Source organism: Sturnira hondurensis, unplaced genomic scaffold (genome assembly GCF_014824575.4).
Source record: "Sturnira hondurensis isolate 20B ecotype Veracruz unplaced genomic scaffold, ASM1482457v3 Scaffold0008196, whole genome shotgun sequence".
NCBI lineage: Eukaryota > Metazoa > Chordata > Mammalia > Chiroptera > Phyllostomidae > Sturnira > Sturnira hondurensis.
Window position 1 is genome coordinate 21,829,560 of NW_028080827.1, and position 21,844 is coordinate 21,851,403.

The window sequence follows — 21,844 nt, forward strand, 5'->3', positions numbered from 1 at the left end:
CAGATATAGAAGACAACAAAACAGATTTCTTTGGAGAGAAAGGTCATGGACTTGGGTAAACAACTCACGTTTTACTGACTCTCCTCTACTGTTTAAGTATTTTTAAAACCATGTGCATATGTTAAAAATAAAAAGTAAATTGCTGAAGAGATATCAAAAAGCAGCTTCTTCTTGTAGAGCTTACTAACATAGTAAGTACAGTAGGGCCATAAAGCATTTTAACACTATTTTGGTCATATAAAACTGTTGTTCAAAGTCCTTCTGTAGAACAAAAGTCTTTATCTGTCATCTTTCCCTTTTGTCTTTCTGTATACTATCTCTTAGAAAGTGGCCAAAATGTTATCCTTTCTCATTTTAGTTCTTTTTTAGTTTTCCTATTCTGTTTTTCTTATCTCCCCACCCCAACCCCATGTTTCTTTTTCTTCTCTTTGTTCTTGGCTCTTTTTGGCTTTCTGTTTCCCATCATCAGAGCTAAAATCAGTGTCATAGTCTGAATTACTATCACTATTATCATTATATTTACTGTACATTCTGTTGGACTTTTTCTCTTTTTCTTCCTTTCTCTGTTTTGTTTTGTCTCTCTTCTTGGTTAAAGGCTGCAAAGACTCTCCTCTCATCTGCATTGTAGATCTGGTTCTCCTTTTGTAGTCATACAGCCTCCATCCTGTGATGCCTGTTACCACTCATGGCATACCCTGAGCATTCATTCAAATGTAGCAATCTCTTCACTCTTCAGCCCAATTTCACCTCTTCATGGGATATACTTTCCAATTTTTACATACTCAGCCAAAGCTGCACCTTCACCTGGGAGCAGAACATGGCCATAGCTCAAAGGTTTCTCACCTTGAGAGGTGTGTATTATAGGTGCTTCTGGCCTTATTGGATCCATGGTATCTGCAGTCTTTGAGTGCTCAGTTATCTTTTTGCAACTCCCCTTCAGAATCCTTATACCTTGAGTCACTGGGTTCTTTTTTAGTTTTCCTATTCTGTTTTTCTTGTCTCCCCACCCCCAACCCCGTGTTTCTTTTTCTTCTCTTTGTTCTTGGCTCTTTTTGGCTTTCTGTTTCCCATCATCAGAGCTAAAATCAGTGTCATAGTCTGAATTATTATCACTATTATCATTATATTTACTGTACATTCTGTTGGACTTTTTCTCTTTTTCTTCCTTTCCCTGTTTTGTTTTGTTTTCAGAACACCACAAAACAGAACAAAGCTGGTCTTTTTCCTTTTTTCTTTGGAGCTGGAATCTGAACTGCTGGTCTTCTGAGTGCTTTATCTCATCTTCAAATGAGTTGTGTTCATCAAATTCCAGTTCTCAGGATACTTTGGAGACAGCCCCCACATCTCAGGAACTGTTGAGTCCCCAGACCTCTCCTTTCTTTCAGCCTCCTCTGTTTGGTATCTCTTCTTCTACATCTCTTAGTCTTCCACCCACTGCCGGTTGGCTGCATAGTGGTGGTAATGGTAGCACTGTCCACCACAGAAGATAGAATAAGATGAGAAGGCATAGCTGCAGAGCCAGAGGGTGGGAATGAGGGCACTTTGCAGACCTAGAGTGATTACTGGGATAAAATGCACAGGCCCAATCCATGGGAGCCTGAGGTCCTTGCAGCTGGAGGAGTAACAGAACAATTGCTCCTCAAAGGGCAGCATTGCCATCACAGTCTCCGGGAGTCTGGGGTATCCTCAGAAGAGCAGAACCCTGGTAGTATCATATAAGGGACTCTTTTAAGTTACCTTTTAACCCCCCTGCCCAGTGTGACTCAGTTGGTTGGAGCTTGACCATAAACAGAAAGGTTGATTCCTGGTCAGGGCACTGGCAGATGTTGCAGGTTCAGTCCCAACTCTGGTACATACAAAGGCAACCAATCTATGCTTCTCTTCTTCTCTCTCTCCCTCTCTTCCCCTCCCTCTAAAATCAATAAGCATGATCTTACATGAGGCTTAAAAAGTTATCTTTTTAAAAACTGTTTTCTAGAATGATATCACTGTGGTCAAAAAAGATACTTTCTTATTTTAATTTTTAGTATGTGAAACTGTTTAACTTGCTTTTATAGCTCAGTATATGGCCCTAATCAGCTTTTTTAGGAAGAAGTGCAACAATCTTAAGCAAACTTTCCCAGAGAACAGAAAAAAAAACAAGACAGACTTCCCAACTTACTTTGAAGCCAGCCTTGATATAAAAATTCAAAATTAAAGACAAAAATTATAGGCCATTATTTTTCACTCATGAACCTAAAAAACGAACCTAAAAAAGCTTAAATACAATATCGGCTAACTAAATTCCATTATATATATATTTTTTTAATTATATAACATGACTAAGTTGGGTTCATCCCAGGAATATAAACTTGGTTTAATGTTGGAAAATTAAGCAAAGTAATTTATCTTGTTAACATAATAAAAGAAAAAAATAATATGCTGATCTCAATAGATGCACAAAAAACATCTAAAAAATTCAACATTTGTTCATAGTAAAACCTCTCAATGAACTTCATTCATTTGATAAAGTAGATCTACAAAGAAAGGTAAAAATACTTAATGGTAAAACACTGAAAGCTTTCCTTTTGAGATCAGGAAAAATAATTGTATCATTTCTATTCCACATTATACTGGAGATCTTAGCTACTGCAGTACAGCAAAACAAAGAAATAAAAATTAGAAACAAATTTATAGATGATTTGATTGCCCGCTGTGATAGTTAATTTTATGTGTCAACTTTTAGGCCAGAGAGTACCCAGATATTTGGTTAAACATTTATTCTGTGTATATCTGTGAGGTTGTTTCTAGATTAGATTAACATCTGAATGGGGGGACAAAAGTGGTGGGGGGATGTTAACTGATTCTGTTTCTGTGGAGACACCAGACTAATATACCCATGAAGGAAAATCAAAATATTGTACAAATAAATTACTTGAATTCATAATGAATGCAACTGTATTCTATGTAACAGCAACACAGTCAGAAAATAAAATTTAAAAATATCACAACAGAATTTTTAAAATGTATCAAGTACTTTGGAATGAATCTTACAAATAAAGTTTAAGATCCCTAGTGAGAAAATTATAGACTCTGAGAAAAATTAATGATCTAAATAACTGAAATACAACATGTTCATGAATTATCAACTTAATATTGTAAATATATCAATTCACCTCAAATTTTTCCATAAAGTTAATACAATCACAGTCCAAACCAAACAGATTCTCCTTCTCAATGAAGCATGAGAGCAGACTCCCCAGCAGGCACAAAGATGCAGACCTTTGTGAAGTCCCTCACTGGCAAGACCATCACCCTTGAGTTTGAGTCTAGCGACACCACTGAGACCATCAAAGCTAAAGTCCAAGACAAGGAAGGCATCCAACCTGACCAGCAATGTCTCATTTTTGCAGGCAAACAGCTACAGGATGGCTGCACTCTCTCCAACTACAACATTCAAAAAGAGTCTACCCTGCACTTGGTGCTTCGTCTGTAGGGTGGCATCATCAAGCCCTCCCTCTGCCAGCTTGCCTGGAAGTACAATTCCAACAACATGATCTGGCTCAGGTGTTACACCCAGCTGCACATCACTGCACTGTTAACTGTTACACTCAGTCATACCAACAACCTGTACCCCAAGAAGGTTATATAAGGCCCCTCCACCACCTCCTCAGGTCAACAGGGCAGCCTTCTGCCTGAACCCTATCACCCTGGGGCTTCAATCAAGTCTCCCTTTCACTCCCTTTATTTTGGAAAATAAAAACCCAAACAGGTTATTTTGCAGAAGTTGACAAGACAATGTCAAAACTTAACGTGGAAATGCAAAAGGCTAAGAAAATCAGTCACAAGCTCTTAAAGTAGTATAAATATTTCCAGCAATTGTTACTGGGATCTGTTACAAAGCTACAGTAATTAAGAATGTGATTCTCATATAATAATAGACAAACAGCCCTGGCTGGTGTGGTCCAGTTGAGTGGAGCGTCCTCCCATAAACCAAAGGGTCATGGGTTGGACTCCCCATCAAAGATGATGCAGGGAGCAACCAAATCACGTTTCTCTCACATCAGTGTTTCTCACCCTCTCTCTTCTGCCCTTCCCCTCTAAGCATGTTTCAGGTGAGGATAATAATAATAATAATAATAATAATAATAATAATAGACAAGCAAATGGAACAGAAGGGAGAGTAAAGAAACAAGTCCACAGTTATTACAACAAAGGTGGCACTGCAGAACACTAGAGAGCAGGAGGCATGTTGTGGCGGAAGTGAATGAATAGTAAACAACTGAATACCCACATGGAGAAGAATGAATCTCAACACCTATTCACACTTTACATAAAAATCAGTTCTAGCTGGATTTTGGATCTATTAAAAATATATCTAATGAAGTTCTCATGATATAAAACGATAATACTGAAGGACTTTTGGACAATATGGAGACATAGGTAGACACTTTACCTCCTCACACAACCAAAAGAAGGACAACAACAAATTAAAAAACAAAAAATAACCAGAACTGCCAGAAAACAGAGCTGTATGGAAGTCCAACAACAAGGAGTTAAAGGAAAAAACATTCACCCAGATCGGTAAGAGGGGCAGAGATGGACAGGTAGGGTGAAGAGGACTCAAAGCAAGGCAAGGCAAGGCAAGGCAAGGTGGTGGCTGGCAGAGCAGGCAGTCCCACATTTGTGTGCAGATAAACCAGGAGGAACAACTGGGGAGTGAGACGGACTGCACAACCCAGGATCCCAGCAAGGGGAAATAAACCCTCAAAACTTCTGGCTGTAAAAACATATGGGGGTTGCAGCAGGGGGAAAAACTCCCAGCCTTATAAGAGAGTTCGTTGGAGAAACCCATGGGGTCCTGGAAAATACACAAACTCACCCACCCAGGAATCAGCATGAGAAGGGCCCAATTTGCTTGTGGGTAGCGGGGGAAGTAACTGAAAGTGGGCCCAGACCCAAGCAAGTGGCATTGTTTCCTGTTTGACCCCTCCCCCACATACAGCACCACAATGCAGCAACATAAGTTGCCCTACCCTGGGGAATAACTAAGGCTCCACCCTTTACAGTATCACAGGGGTACCAAGACAAAGAAATATGGCCCAAATGAAAGAATAGATCAAAACTCCAAAAACAGAAATACCTAATTTTTCGGACTGTAAGATGCACTGGACCATAAGATGCACCTAGGTTTTAGAGGAGGAAAATAGAAAAAAAAAATTTGAAGCAAAAAATGTGGTAAAATATATAACAACATAATTAACATAGGCCGCTGCCCCCCACCCTCACAGAGATCCAGGTAAGCTACATTCAGACTGTAAGATGCACCCCCATTTTCCTCCCAAATCGGGGGTGTGCCTTATAGTCCGAAAAGTACAGTAAGTGATGAAGAAATAGCCAACCTATCAGATGCAGAGTTTGAAACACTGATAATCAGGATGCTGACAGAAATGCTTGACTTTGGTCACAAAATAGAAGAAGAAGTGAAGGCTATGCAAAGTGAAATAAAGAAAAATATACCGGGAACCAACAGTGAAGGGAAAGAAATCAGGACTCAAACCAACAATTTGGAAAAAATAAACATCCACCGGAACAGAATGAAAAAACAAGAATTCAAAAAATGAAAAGAGGCTTAGGAACCTCTGGGACATTTCCAAAAGTGTCAACATCTGAATCATAGAGTTGCCAGAATAATAGAACAAGAAATTCAAAATTTATTTGAAAAAATAATGAAAGCAAACTTCCTCAATCTGGTGAAGAAATAGACTTCCAGGAAGTCTAGGAAGCACAGAGAGTCCCAAACAAGTTGGACCCAAGGAAGAACATACCATGACACATGATAATTTAAATGTCAAAGGTTAAAGATAAGGAAAGAATCTGAAAAGCAGCAAGAGAAAAGGAGACAGTTACCTACAAAGGAGTTCCCATGAGATTATCAGCTGAATTCTCAAAAGAAACCTTGCAGGCAAGAAGGGGCTGGAAAGAAGTATTCAAAGTGATGAAAAGCGAGGGCCTATATCCAAGATTACTCTATCCAGCAAAGCTATCATTTATAATGGGAGGACAGATAAAGTGCTTCCCAGGTAAGGTAAAGCTAAAGGTACTCATCATCACTAAACCATTATTATATGAAAGATTAAAGAGACTTATTTAAGAAAAAGAAGATCAAAACAATGAACAATAAAATGACAACAAACTCAGAATTCTCAACAACTGAATCTAAAAAACAAAAACAAAGTAAGCAAACAACTAGAACAGGAACAGAATCATAGATAGATCATTTTTATCAGCTGAAAGGGGGAAGATGGGGGGAAAAGTACAGGGATTAAGAAGCAAAATTGGTAGGTACAAAATAGACAGGGGGAGGTTAATAACAATATAGGAAATAGAGAAGCCAAAGAACTTATATGCATGACCCATGACATGAACTAAGGCAGAGATGCTGGAGGAAATGGAGGTACCGGGCTGAGGGGAATAAATGGAAGGGAAAAAAATGGGACAACTATAACAGCATAAGCAATAAGATATACTCTAAAAAAAGAAAGAGGTGTAGCTCAGTGGATTGAGCATGGGCCTGTGAACCAGAGGATCAGGGTAGTCAGGGCACATGCCTGGGCTGCAGGCCAGATCCCGGCAGGGGACGCATGAGAGGCAACCATACATTGATATTTCTCTCCCTCTCTCCTTTCTTTCCCCTCTAAAGATAAATAAATAAAATCTTTTTAAAAAGGACATCAAGTTTATGGAAAAAAAAGAAAGTTAAAAAAAGCATAATGTCTAATAGGGATGGATTTTTTTCTCTATGATTAAGATTTCAGTAAATAACCTGCAAAGGAACTTCAACATTGAACATGAAAGTTTCATATGACAAACTTCTTAATATAATTGCAAATATGAAAATTCATAAAAACAAATATACAATGTTAAAAATCTCACCCATAAATATTTTCAGACATCAAGATGACAATAAAATACAATCATACTTCGCACTTTGACAGTATTTACTATCTTAGCACCTTCAGAACAGTAAACATAAAACTACCACATTAGAACAAACTCACCTATCATAATTTTCTGAAGGACTAGTCAGAAAAAGAGCAATTAAAATAATTTTCAGTCTTTAATAGATTAACAAGTCAGACCTGTATTTTAGTTACATCATGTTTTCAAACTGCCAGAGGTATTTCCTTACACACACACTGTTAACAAAATAGTCATACCATAGATCCAGGCATAGACACATAAAAAAACATTAAACTTTAAATTATTTTTACCCAAAGAAACTTTAGATTTGACAAATTTCAAAATATTATTTTCTAATTCATATTTTAAGTACTTGAAATTTATAATCAAATAAAAATTCCTGCCAGTGTATTTGTTTAATCAACTAACATTTGAGTTTCTGGCACAATGTAGAAATAAATCCCTTTGGCTACACAGTGTGACATTTATTTATGCCAAATTCTTCATTCCATTGCCAAGATTTCTGCAAGGTTGCAGATGTTAAGAATACTGGAAGTTTTGTTTGTTATGAAAGAGTTAAAATTCAACTTAAAAAGAAAAAGCAAGGTTTATAATATAGAAATTGATGGGTTAATCCTAAAATTTGTAGAAAAAGACAAAGAACCTAGCTTAGCCAAAGCATTCTTGAGAAAGGACAAAAAAAGAAAAAAAAATTCATTCTAAAGATATACACTAATAGCTACAAAATATTACTGATACAAAATTTAGAAGACCTAAATAAATGAAAAGACATACTTTATAGGTTAGAAGACTCAATATTGTTAAGATGTCAATTCCTCTGAAATTACCTATAAATTCAACACAATTCCAAAATTCCAGCAGTTTCTTTTTTTGAGAAATTGATATGTAGATTTTAACAGTGTTATGGGAATACAAAGGTCCTAAAATAACCCAAACAACTCTGAAAAAGAACAAAGTTGGAGAGCTAAAACTACCGGATTTCTTTTTTTTTTTTTAAATTTTAGAGTAAATTACCAGCACCTCTACCATTTTTTTCTTTCTTTTTTTTTTTTAGATTTTATTTATTTTTCTTTAGAGGGAAAGGGAAGGAGAGAGGGAGAGAAATATCAATGTATGGTTGCCTCTCATGAGTCCCCTGCCGGGAACTGGCCTGCAACCCAGGCATGTGCCCTGACTGGGAATCGAACCGCAATCGTCTGGTTCACAGGCCCGCCCAGCTCAATCCACTGAGCTACACCAGCCAGGTCCAGATTTCAAAAATGTTTATAAAGCTACCATAATCAAAACATTATTGGACTGATATAAAGATAGGCAGAAGGATAAATGGACCAGAATAGAGAATACAGAAATAAAATCATATATACAGATGAATAATTTTGATAAAGGCTAAAAGAAGAAAGGATAGCCTTTTAAAATAAATGGTCGAAACTATATTTTGAGGGATCATTTCTATAGTCCATTACTAAAATAAATGGTGGTAGAAAAAAACATATCCATGTGCAAAAACACAAACATAACATATACAAAGCTCTTATCATATATAAAAGTTAACTCAATATATCATAAATCAAAATGTAAAACCTGAAACTATGAAAGTTCTAGAAGAAAAAATAGAAGAAATTTTTTGTAATTCTGGATTAACTAAAGATTTCTTTTATATGACACTAAAGGCATAGTCTCTACAAAAGCAAATAAACACAAAAATTTAAAACCTGCCCTTCAAAAATAACATTAAGAAAATAAAAAGTTACAGACTAGAAGAAAATTTTTGTAGAGCATATATCTGATAAAGGATTTGTATTCAGACAGATAAAGAACTATCAAAACCCAACAATAAGAAAACAAACAGCCCTGGCTGGCGTGGCTCAGTGGATTGAGTTTGGGCCTGTGAACCACACGATCGCGGTTCAATTCCCAGTCAGGGCACATGCCTGGGTTGCGGGCCAGTTCCCAGTGGGGGGACACACCAGAGGCAACCATACATTGATATTTCTTTCTCTCTCTCTCTCTCTCTCTCTCTTTCCTTTCCCCTCTAAAGTTAAGTAAATAAAATCTAGAAAAAAAATTAAAAAAAAAAAAGAAAGAAAACAAACAGCTTCTGGCCAAGTTGGAGGTGTAGGTAGACATGCCTCGCCTCCTCGCACAACCATAAGAAGGATCACAACTAACCTCAAAAGAAAGTACAATCAAAACTGCCAGAAAATTGAACTGTATAGAAGTCTAACAACTAAGGATTTAAAGAAGAAATATTCATCCAGACAGGTGGGAGGGGTGCAGATGGGGAGCCGAGGCAGAGAGGACATAGTGTGGCAACAGTAAAATGGGACAACTGTAATAGCATAATAAAATATACTTTTAAAAAACAACAAAAATGGGCAAAAGATCTGAACCCTTGACCAAAGATAATATATGGATGGTAAATAAGAACATAAATATGTTCTACATTATTAATCATTTGGCAAATGCAAACTAAAACTACAAGATACCAGTACACATCTACCAGAGTAGCTAAAATTAAATTAAATACCAAGTGTTGGCAGAAGAACTAGAATTCTCATATTGCTGACGGGAATGTAAAATTGTACAACAGTATGAATGGAAAACAGTTTGACAGTTAATGAAAACATACACCTACTACCTGAGTCAGCCACTCTTTGGTAATTATTCAAAAGAAAAGGAAACATATGGCCATCCAAATACTTGTATACAAATGTTTACAGCAGCTTTAGTTGTAAGAACTAAGATCTGAAAACCAAATGCACATCAACAGGTGCATGGATAAACAAACAGTGGTATATATAGACAATGGAATAACTACTAAGCAGTAACAAGGAATGACCTGCTGATATATGCAACAACATGAGTGAATTTGAAAATAATTATGTTGAGTGAAAGACACCAAAATAGTATATACTGGATGATTCCCTTATTTCACAACTCTAGAAAGTGCAATCTACAGTGATAGAAAACAGTGATTTCTAAATCAGTGATTTCTTGGAGATGACAAGTGGGCAGGAAAAGGAGGGAAAATCACAGAATCATGAGAAAACTTATGGTGCTTAAGGATACACTATCTTTATTGTGATGGTTTCACTAATGTATATATACATAAAACATAAACTGTACACTTTACATATGTGCAGTTTTTAAGTCAATTATATTTCCAATAAAGTTGTTAAAATAATATAAAAATATAATCTAAGGTATCAGTCTTATGATCAAGGTACATAATCAAGAATCGAGAACACAGGCCCTGGCTGGTGTAGCTCAGTGGATTGAGCCCGGGCCTGTGAAGCAAAGGATCACGGTTCCATTCCCAGTCAGGGCACATGCCTTGGTTGCAGGCCAATTCCCAGTGGGCGACACATAAGAGGCAACCATACATTGATATTTCTCTCCCTTTCTCCTTCTCTTCCCCTCTCTCTGAGAATAAATAAATAAAATATTTTTTTAAAAAAAGAATTGAGACCACAGCTGTATACTATAAACTCACTAAGGTCAGGAATCATTTCTTATAATGTTTCTTCCTATTTGCCCACCCCTTTTTACTAACACACAGGTAACCTAGTACGTACTATGTGTGCATAAAGAAAGCACTCTGTAAGTACTTGTTAAATAAATAAATCCATGGTAGCAAACAGATTTCTTGGCCTGGCTGAAAACTGGAGACTGGGAAAAATTAAGCACTCCATAATATTTGTTTTAACTTCACTAGATATATACCTGGAGACTTACTTATCTCATAAAACATTATAAATTAGGAGATTCCTATTCCATGTTCCCCCACTCCCACTGTCTATTAATATTCACTTCTTGCTTAGATTCAGTGTTCTTAATTAGGTGCTTTCTTGATTGGTTTTCAATGTATTGTAGGTTTATTTAAAATAAATCACAGGCCAGGAATCTCATTCTAATTAGGTTAATATTAGGTGAGGGCTTACCATAAAATAATAAAAACATGTAGAAAAGTCTATCAGCTGAAGCTAAAATTTTTATCATTAAAATTTTCCTTGATTGGGACGAAATGGCATGTGATCTGCAAGTGCCTTCCCATACAAGCAGGCCACTAGCTTGTAAAGCTAAGAAAAGTTAGATCCATGATTAGATCAATGGTTCCCAACTTATTCCAGTGGCAGAACATCTGGAAGTCACAGTGCTCTTAGCAGAACATGAAATATTAATATACTTATATTTCATCATAGTAAGGAGAGATATGTTAGTATAAATGACTGTAAAATTTTAAACTATAGGCCCATGTTTGTAAGAGAAAACCAAAAGTACCACAAGCCATTTTCCCTCTAAAACCTCCCTATCTCTTGTTCTTGTATTCCACTAGTCACTATCAAGTAAGCTGCAGCAGGAACACAGAGTCAAGAAAAGCTTATGAGAAAAAAATAAAATTAAAAATAAATATTGGCTTTTTCCCCTGTATACTAGGAAATTATTACTATTACCAAATGTATTTTATTCAGTCAAAATTTAAGACTCATTAGGCCAAATATCCACATCCTTTAGCCAACTATCAAACTACCATGTGTACTCTTTCTTAAAAAAGATCTGCCTGACAAAGTACCTGTACTCAAGGAGTAATGTAGGTTCTCCTTCACAACTGCCCTCCTCCCACTTTACTGAAGAAAGGCAGATGTCTTACTTACCCTAAATCTCACTATGCTGTGTTGCCCTGGGGTACAATAAAGAAACAGAAATTCTAGGACACTAAACAAAGACAGAATTATACATTTTTCATTTAAGTACCTTGCTTCTTCCAACCCCTAGCCCAGTAATTTCCAACCATGTGCTACAAGAGGCATACTGGTGTGCCTAAAGAATTTTTAAAGGTTTTATTTATCTATTTCTAGACACAGGGGGAGTGAGGGAGAAAGAAAGGAAGAGAAACATCAATATGCAGTTGCTTCTTACACGTCCCCTACTGGGGACCTGGCCCACAACCGCATATATCTATGCCCTGACTGGGAATAGAACCTGTGACCCCTTGGTTCGCAGGCCCGCACTCAATCCACTGAGCCACACCAGCCAGGGCTCAGAATTTCTAGAACATGCAATACCTGACACTATTTAGTCAAGGGCACGGACCCCTCTTCCCTTAGACTGTCAAATTAAAAAATGACAATAACCAACACAACAATAACCATCTGGTGTGAATGAATCAAAATTATCAAATAGACAAAAATAATAAATATATTTTAGTGTGCTGCAGAATTTCAGTAATTACTTTGTATGCCATGAGATTAAAAAGGTCGAAAATTGCTGCCCTAGCCTTTTGTCAAAAAAATGCATCCTACAAAGAGGAAAGCTCATGAGAACAACAAAAAAAGAAAGCATCTTTTAGAAATACTAAAGGCAACATTATCTTATTTCATTCAGGAGGAAAAATTTGAAGCAAGTTTTCATATCTTATCAACCTTTCTATCTTACGATGGGATTTCAGAAGTGAGATGGTTGGCATGTGACATGTTACATTCATTTCAACTGAAAAATTAGGCCAGACTTTGTTTGAAAGAAGATAAATATGATTGGGCTAGTTGGCTTGACAATTAAGTCATGAGGTGGTATCTTCTATAAAATGAATGTGGTAGGCAGAATTCTAAAATGGTCCCCAAGACTTCCACCCCTGGTATATATCTGTCCCCTTGAGTGAGGGCAGCACCTGTGAACCTAATGGAGTATCACTCCTGTAATCAGCTTACCCTATATTGCAAAGGTGACTAAGATTCCCTAATCAGTTGATTTTGGTTAATCAAAAGGGAGATTATCTTGAGTGGATGTGACCTAAATCAGGAGAATCCTTTCAAAAGGGTCTAGAAGTGTGTGAGACAAGAAACAGCAGCAGATGCATTCCTGTTGGCTTGGAAGAAGCAAACTGACAGTTATAGGGAGAGTCAGTCACGGGGTGGGGGTGGGGGGTAGGGGGGGTGGGGAATGGTGGCAGCCAATAGGAGCTGAGGGCTAAGACATGCAAATACAAGGAAATCAATTCTGCCAATTACCACATCAGCTTGAAAGAAGACACCAAGCCTCAGATGAGACTGTAACCCCAGCCAAAATCTTAATTCCATCCTTGTGAGACCCTAAGGAGAGAATCCAGCTGGGCCATGTCTGGGCTTCTAACTTATAGAAACTGTGAGAAAATAAATGTGGTGTATGAAGCCATGAAGTTTTTGATAATTTGTTATGCAGCAAGAGAAAACTAATACAATGAGTTAGATCTATAGCTCCAAGGATTCAGTGAAAATATATTTAAAGAATGTGATAAGGTAAAATATATTTTACCAACAAATACTGCCATGGCTAAGGTATAGTGAAGTTAATACTGTTTTATTTCTTTATTTTTCTTGGATATACTGGACTACACAAAGTACCTCTAAATAAAAAAGTGAAAAAGTAATATTTATAATTATCAGTCATTTGACAAGTCATGGAAAAACTAGAAAATGAAAAAGTAACTGTAGCCCTGGCCAGTTGGCTCAGTTGGAGCATGGTCCTGTGTGCTAAAAAGGTTGCAGGTTCCATCCCCAGTTAAGATTGTTCAGGAGGCAACTGATTGATGTGGTTTTTTTTCTCTCTCCCTTTCTCTCTTTCTAAAATCAATAAACATATTCTCAGGTGAGGATTTTTCAAAAAAGAAAGAAAAAGTGAGTAACTCTAAAGGCTGGGGAACAATTCATTTTGCAACTCAGGTGGTTTCCAATTTCTTTAAACAAAACTGAAGAAGAACCTAATTCAATTGCTAGCTGATAGCACATTAAAAACGATTTTTGATAGATCACAACATAAATTTTTGCATATAATTTGAAGAAAGTTTTAAAAATGAGTTTGACTGCTTTCATTTTCTTCTTCTGCTTATGATAACAAGGGTTCTCAGGAATTACATCTACAGACATGGAAAACAGGAATAGAATTGATGCTGAATCCTGCCTGATTCATGACAATAAGATCCTATCTCATTCTAGCAATAGGTGATCTTTAGCCATAAAACATGAACTAATGTAAACATAATTCAAAACAGCTACATATATGACAATGAATAATGCATTTCAACAAAGCTTTATGATTATTTTTCAAAATTCATGACATTTATGTTCTCTTGATCAACTATATCCTACTAATAATTCAATCCAAAAGAAAGGTTTAAAACTTTATAGTCATTGGGGAAATTTTTTAATTTAATAGAATTTTTTGTTGTTGCAAAATATAAATATAAAAGAAGGATTGATCAGATTTTTAAACACAAAAATATTATATTAGAATATAATTATGTAGGAGAAATGGAATGAAAAGTTCATAGAAAAAAGAACAATATAAAATTTTCAACTGTTAAAAAAGCACTTTGTTATGCATATTTTTAAAAGGATGAATAGTATCAAATTGTTAGGGTATTTAGATTTCATTGGATACATTTAAGAGACTGATGAAACTATCTTAAAACATCAAGAACACAAATTATATCTTCTGTCACTATCTGAACTTAAAGATGAAAATTTTTAGATGTCAACATGAAAATGTGTGAGGTTTTCAAAATTCTTTTGGGGATACATAACAAAAAAATTAGAAAACTCCTTTTAGGAGAAAGAATCAAGATGCAGGGTTGATTAGTTGTAAGCCTGGAATGAAAGAGAAGGGAAGGATGATGACCAGGTTTCTGACTTGAGAACTGAGCATATCAGTCATCCTGGAGACACAGGTTTATGCAAGATGATAATAAGCTTGGATTGAGTCATGTTCTGACCATCCACACAGGAGAGGAAGAGACTTAGCAGTTTTAGACAGGCTGCAAGAGGCTTCTTCAAGCAGATGATGGTTGCTTGCCTGAAGACAGAGAAATTTAAAGGGCTGCTCATTTTTTTTTATTTGCAAGAAAGTTGTTCTAGCCTGAAAAAAAAACAGCAAGTACAAAAGCCCTAAGACTATATAACATGTCTATTTGTTGTAGGTACAAGGAAGTCAGTGTGGAGCAGGAGCAGGAGTAAAGCAAAAAAAGAAGGGAAAAAAAGGACAGTAATAAATGAGATCAGTGAGGAAAAGGGGAAAGAAGGCAGCACCAGACTGTAGAGGGCCAAGAAAGCCACTGAGAACTTTGACTTGTTCTGAGAAGCACTGACAAGAGTTTTGAACAAAGGAATTACATGATCTCAATGACCTCTACTGTGCTGAGAAACAACTGAGCGCAGAAGAGAGGAAACCAGTTAAGGGTCTACCTTAATACTTTAGGGGAGTGGAGATGACTTGGTCCTAGGGGGTAGAAGTGGAAGAGTAAGAACTGGTGGCTGAATATAGCTATAGTGTGAAGTAGAGCTAAAACAATTTGCTGACAGGTTAGATATGGGTTTCGAAAGACAGAATTCAAGAATAACTCAAGATTTTTATTTTAAGCAACTACAATGATGGAGTAGCCATTTACTGATATGGGAAATATTACAAAAGGAGCAAGTTTTGGTGGGAAAAGGAATTCGGTATTGGCTGAGATGCCTGTTATACACCAGTGTGGATGCATCAAGAAAGAAGTTGAATATCCAAGCTCAGGAGAGAGCTGAGCCAAAATTTTAAATTGGAAATCACCAGATACTGATTATATGTGAAGCAATGAGGCCTGGTAGGATTTCTAAAAAATAGACTGTAAATAGAAACAGAAGTCCAAAAACTAAGCTCTGGGGAGGTTAGGATGATGTAGTTAGGGCGATGAGAAGGAATCAACACAGGATAACATGATAGCACCAAGTTACAGGAGAAGACCTACAGGGAACAGCCAGAGAGGGAGAAAATCAGCAGAGTTTGGTGTCCTGGAAACCAAATAAGGAAAGGATTTCAAGGAAGAAGAGATCAATTGTCAAATGCTTCTAAGCACTATGTTATGAGATGTAGTATTTGCATTTAGAAAGTGATTTGATAAGAAAACTGGAATACTGAAAACTTTACTAGGAAGAGACATCAGTAGTGTTCACATCTAAATCTTAATTTATTTTCACTGCATTGCTCCACCTCTACACATTAAAATGTGAAGTGTGGAACACTATATATTTCCAAAGCTTTCTACTTAACTATCATGTTTTATGTAAAAGAAGAAAAAATTAAGGTTGTTAATTTTTAACATGACTACATGGGATAATGCTAAATCCATTAGTTCCATTAAAATTCCTTCACTGATTCAAATATGCAGGCTAACAGGATATAATCAAACTGCTGTTCCCTCGAAAGAGAGGCCATGGTTAACATAAAAGACGTACACTTGATTTATGTCAAGTGGTAACACAGGTAATGCTTTGCATACTCAGCATAAAACACTTTAATGGAATAGCATTGCTCCAAATATACCATACTAAAATTAAAATGAAATTAGAAAAAGACTACTAAATCATGGCTGACAGGGAGCTAAATGCAGCAAGTTAAAATGCATCCCTAATGCTCATCCAGTACCCCTTGGGTCAGGATGGGTCATTTTTAGTTTGGAATAATTCCAAATGACTCCCTGGAGTTCTACTGTTACAATCAGTGGCTTCAGGAAATCCAGAACAGGCCACAAAAATCATAGGATCCGAATTCGTTTCCAGCTTTCAACCGGAGTGATCTTTTCAAAAAGCAATTTTTGATCAAGTCACCTCCTTCCTTTGCTTTAATTTCTGTTGATCTTTCAAATAATTATTTACTTCTTTATTTTCTATCTTTCTCAGGCCTCTCTGTCACCGCCATTTAGAATGAAGGCATTATGAGAGCAGGGGCCTTGCTACAACCACAGTTTCAAGAATAGTGCCTGGCACATATAGGAGGCACTCAATAAGTATCTGAATATATCCTCTAGAACCCAGCACAATGTGACTTCCTTGACCTTCTCATGTCAGTGACATCAATTTTATTTTCTCAAAGCCCCATACTTTTCTTCTAGGCCCCAGGAAAAATCCAATGCAATCTTCTAAAACACTTCCAAGAGACAATAGTACAAAGGCAGAAACACTAGAATCTTTCAGATTTCTGAAATTGGAACTCCCCACCCTCTTTTTCCTTGCCTGCTATTAATTAACTCGGGCATTCTCTCACACCTCTTAAATTTTAGACAAATATCTAAGAGCAAACTAATGGTTGGGGTAAGGAGTCGATATTTAACCTGAATTAAATTAGGCTCAGGAGCAAAGTGATTCAACCAATTCTTTCCAGCTCTCTGACACCTTTAACTACACATAGACCGAGAGTAAGTAGGTCAACAGATAATTTCTCTTCCTCGGCTAGCCTGCTGAAGAACACTTCACAGAAAAGACATGTACAAGGAAAATATCGGGGACTAAAAAACCTGATAAAATGACATTAAGGTATGTTTCCCACATGCAGATCGCTTACACTGACTTTCCTCAGCATACAATCAAACAGCATATACACAAAGTACCAAAGGCATTTCAAACACACAGGTAATAAGCTGCATTTACAAATATATATTCCCAAGCTCTTTTTTCACCCAAGTAACATGACAGCATCAATATTCTTGGGGATCAGTGTTGAAGGCATTTATGTTTCTGGCTCTTTTAGGCAGAATACATAATTTAGCAGTAATGTTAACAATGCATGTATTTATCCATTAGTAGTATCATTTTCTCTGTTTTACCCTTTTGTAGTTCTGTACATTTTTAAATGTTCAAGGTAAACTTCTGTTTTAAAAGTTAAAAAACAAAAATGAAACAAAACAAAAAGCTAAAGAACACATTTCTATTTCCAAAGTTACCTTCCCATCAATGTTCATGGTTCTACATAATGAAATGAATGCTTAATGTTGGTTTAAAAAAATCCCTTACATTTTCAAAGTCAACAATGGAGACTTTGCTAAATACACACACATACTTTTTTGGTTTTCACAAATATTACCAAAAATTTGAAAATAAACAAAAGAAATTACTAGGTGTTCTTCAGCGCAGTGCTATGTTTGAACCTCGGCTGCCTCTCACATGCCCTCAACTGGGGACCTGGCCTGCAACCCAGGCATGTGCCCTGACTGGGAATTGAACAGGCGACTTTTAGGTTCACTGGCCAGGACTCGATCCCTGAGCCATACCAGCCTGTGCTTGATCCTTTGATTGCTCTCTATCATTTCACTGGGCTCTTTTACAAATCTGTAGATTAATTTAGAGACTTTTTTGCCTGGTACAGATGCAAATGCTAATCAGTGGAAAGATAACTGAGAACTTACTGTTTATGTTTCTGTAGGATATTAACTAATTCTGTGTTTAAAACAATGATCTCACCTCAATATTCCTTTATTAAATTGCCTATAAATACCCACCTCCTCAAATTTTCAGATGAAGTGGCTTTAACATCTTATGCATTTCCTCATTAAGTAATGAGCTGAATCAAAATCATTGACATGTTCATTTATACAGGGTGGGGAAAGAGTAGATTTATAGTTGTGAGTACACAAAGCTTTATTCTTCTATTATTATTTATGAATTGTTGTATTATTTTCCATATGAACAATTTTTGCTCCCCTCCTCTCTCCCATATCTGATGGGTGTCAAGATTTTATCTTTCTCAAAATTATACTTTAACAGCTTTAGGGCTTGCACCTCTAAACCCATGTGGACTACCTTAACAGAGCCAATTAAACTACGCTGCTTCTGAGAAAAACCCAAGTCAAACAAAAAAAAGGAAATAAATTTAAAAAGAAAAACAGGATAAAAAAACTACATTGCTCCTCTCATACACACATATACATGTTCCCTACAGAACTCTAAGCTCATAATTGCTCTCACTTATATAAACCAAAACCTCAAAGTTTAAAATTTCAGTCTAGATGGTAAACACCTTCAGATCAGGGCCTTTGCTTTTACTCATCTTTGTATTCTTAGGATCCAGTACGGTGCCAAGTACCTAAAATATGTTCAACAACTGTTAAATGAAAGTAGAGTATACCACATGTTCAACAGTAGCACACGCTGGAGAAGAAAAATCCTGTTAGTCTATTGCTGCTTCTAATACTAAAGGCAGTAGTCTTTGTAACTATCTGGTCAGCTGGAGGAAGGAAGCCAAGTTCCAGATACTTATGAAGACTGAGCCCCTCCAGAAATGGCAGGAATTCTCATTGTACAAGGACATGGGTGGTAGGTACACACCAGAATTTAACACATCCAGCAAAGAAAGAGTGAACCTTGAGTTGCTTAAGAGTTACAACTCTTAGCAGCACTATAAACCTAGATGTTGTAATACCACAAATGCCCAAATACCACAAAACTAGACATAATTCAAATGACTAACACCAAAAATATTTTAAAAATCAGTCTTCTGTGGGGCTATACCTCAATTGTATAATAATAACAAATTAATAAATTAAATAGAAATTGTTTTTTGAATTTACCTCAAAAGACCAAATCCTCTAAGATGCACTTATTCTATTAGCAAAGGATATACAAAAACTGTGGAATAAGACAATACGGATCTACGTAACACCTGAGTTCCAGAAAAACAAGAATAACACACAAATGCAACATAATACTCTCCAAGCAATGGACTAGGATTGGATGCTAGTCCTGGCTTTGTTTCCAGACTAACTTGAAGAAAGAAATTTGTATCTGTGCATTAAGGTTTATTAGGGTCAAAGCTACCTACTGAATAAGTTATACAACACATACTCAAATACTATTTGCTGCCTGAAAATACTAATAGGTAGACACCTACATCACAGAGCCAACAATACAGACCTACTGGATAATTGCATTCACACTTCTGTCTGACTGAAGGGTCAATTACTATCTAAACATTTCCTTCTTTTGGAAAGGAAAAGAAGGCCAGAGTTCATAATCACCACTCAGCACACTTTCCATTTCTTTCCCTCTCCTTATAGAATAGGGCTGCCCATGGAAGGAAGGTCAATTTAATACATTAACACCTAGTGTACCAGTGAAACGATAGCCGTCTAGCTGCTGGCCCTTAGTCACTTCCACCAAGTTCTTCAGATATGGCCCAAGGGGGCCATATCTCCTTGAAAGAATTATGTGAAGGGAAAATCTGAAACTCTGAATGCATGAGGACAATGGTTTTACCTTTAAAATGTATCACCTTTCATTTATACAAATTTAGCGCATAAAGATTTAGTTTTCAAGTTCAATCTTTTAAATGTATTTCTCTTTATTATTTTAAAATGTATTCTTGCTTATTTTGCACAAAAGGCAGAAGGCACCAAGTTTGCATGGATGGCATAGAACGACCATGCTCAGCGGGCATGCTATCATACCCTACACTCAAAGTCTTTAAATTTGTCTTGACCTTACAAAAGTGTTCATTATAAACATGATAGTATGATTATTACCTAAACTCCCTGAGGAAGGCTAACAGCATCTGCAGGAGAGATGCGCCCTAGCGACGCACCCAACTTAAAAGATTTTTTTTATGAGTTACATTTTTGTCCTCTTAAAATGGATCTAAGTTCTAAATTGCACTCACTACAGAATCCGACCAAATTTTATAGGGGAAATCTTTTGTAAACAAGGACACCTCTTACAGGAAGTGAAGAGGTACTTTAGTTACCTCTAATAATGTAAATGGGAGAGGATCGCGCACTGACATTTCGCACATGTCAAACACACTTAAGTTACAAAAAAGTACTACCCTTTAAGCGAGTAGAGGCCCTTCACAAGCAAATTGCCTAGGAGAACACCCCCAAAGAACTTGATTTAAAGTAATCACCGAGCTTGAGAATGCGCTTTTGCTTTAGAAACTCTCTAAATACCAGCGGGACTTGCTCTTGCCCCCAGCCAGCCTTGAGGACAACAAATTGGTCAACGGCGGAAGTTGCCTGACGAAATGACTGCAACATCAAATTCAGTTTTATGGTCATAACAAAACCCTCCTCCCGGGCCCGGACAGAAAAGAAAAGAAAAAACAAAAACAACCCAAAACAACGTTCTATTGGATGCAACAGGCAATCCTGAGACCCCCTGACGCCAGAAAGAAACAGCTCGGCCCGCCGGACCGAAACCTGGCAGGACCTGCCGCTCCCCGTTAGAACGCCGAGGGGGCGCGGGCCAGGCCCCCCGCCAGCCTGCTGCCGCCTCGGCCCACGCAGAGCAAACCGCCCCTGCACTTCCCTCGGCCCCCGTGGCTGCCGGGACGCCAGCACTGACCTTCCTCAGGGCCGAGACCAACAGTCCCCGCCATTTCGGACTGTTCTCTTCGCTGAAGAACTCGTAGGGCTGCGGCGCCTGCTGCATGGCCCCGGCGGCAGCGCCTCTTCATCCAGGGCTGCCCGCGGGCCGAGCCGGGCAGTGCCGGTGGCCTGACAGGCACAGCGCGGGCCGCCTCACCTCGCCGGCCGCCGCCGCCTCCCGCCTGGGCCGCAGCTACGGCCGAGGCGGCTCGGAGGCGGCGCCGGCGGGCGGGCGGGGGCTCCGGGGGCGGTTTCCTCGCCCGGGTGGCCTTGCCCGGCGCTGCGTCCGCAGAGGAAGCTCGGCAGCCCGTGAGCCTGGGAGACCCCGGCTGTGACCCAGGCTGCGGCTTTCTTTCCCAGAGGCACTGCTCGAGCCTCGGGCCGCTCCTCCTCCTTTGTCTGGGTTCGTAGTTCCTCGGGGTAGGACTGGCTTGCCCCCACCCCGAGTCCCGCTACGGCTGCCGCAGGCGGAGACAGGCGGCGGTGGCTCTACCCCTCATCCCCACCCTCCCAAGCTGCAACGCCACTCGGCCAGGCCCACCCAAGTCACCTCCAGAGGGCCCTGGGGACAGACCGAGCACCAGCGAGCCGCACTCTGGCGCACGCAGGGTTGGCCACCACAGACAACCCTTTAGCAGCTGCGAACAGCGCCCCACTGCCGCCACTAAGCCCGGGGTCACAGCCGTCGCAACTTGGCCCACCCCCTCTACCGCCCCCCGCCCATTAGACCCGGTCACTACGGGA

At 38.2% G+C, this 21,844-nt stretch overlaps 1 protein-coding gene and 2 pseudogenes across 1 annotated transcript in view; 1 reads left to right on the plus strand and 2 right to left on the minus strand.

The window, feature by feature from the left end:
- Positions 1-21,844, minus strand: part of SOS2 (SOS Ras/Rho guanine nucleotide exchange factor 2) — a 96,962-nt gene extending 75,118 nt beyond the window's left edge. The window contains exon 1 of the mRNA XM_037054251.1: positions 21,078-21,844. Within this exon, the coding sequence (XP_036910146.1) occupies positions 21,078-21,164 (87 nt within the window). The 5' untranslated portion in view covers positions 21,165-21,844. The remainder of the gene's footprint in view (positions 1-21,077) is intronic.
- Positions 279-1,659, minus strand: LOC118992471 (NKAP-like protein; annotated as a pseudogene).
- LOC118992375 (ubiquitin-60S ribosomal protein L40-like) lies at positions 3,195-3,813 on the plus strand (annotated as a pseudogene).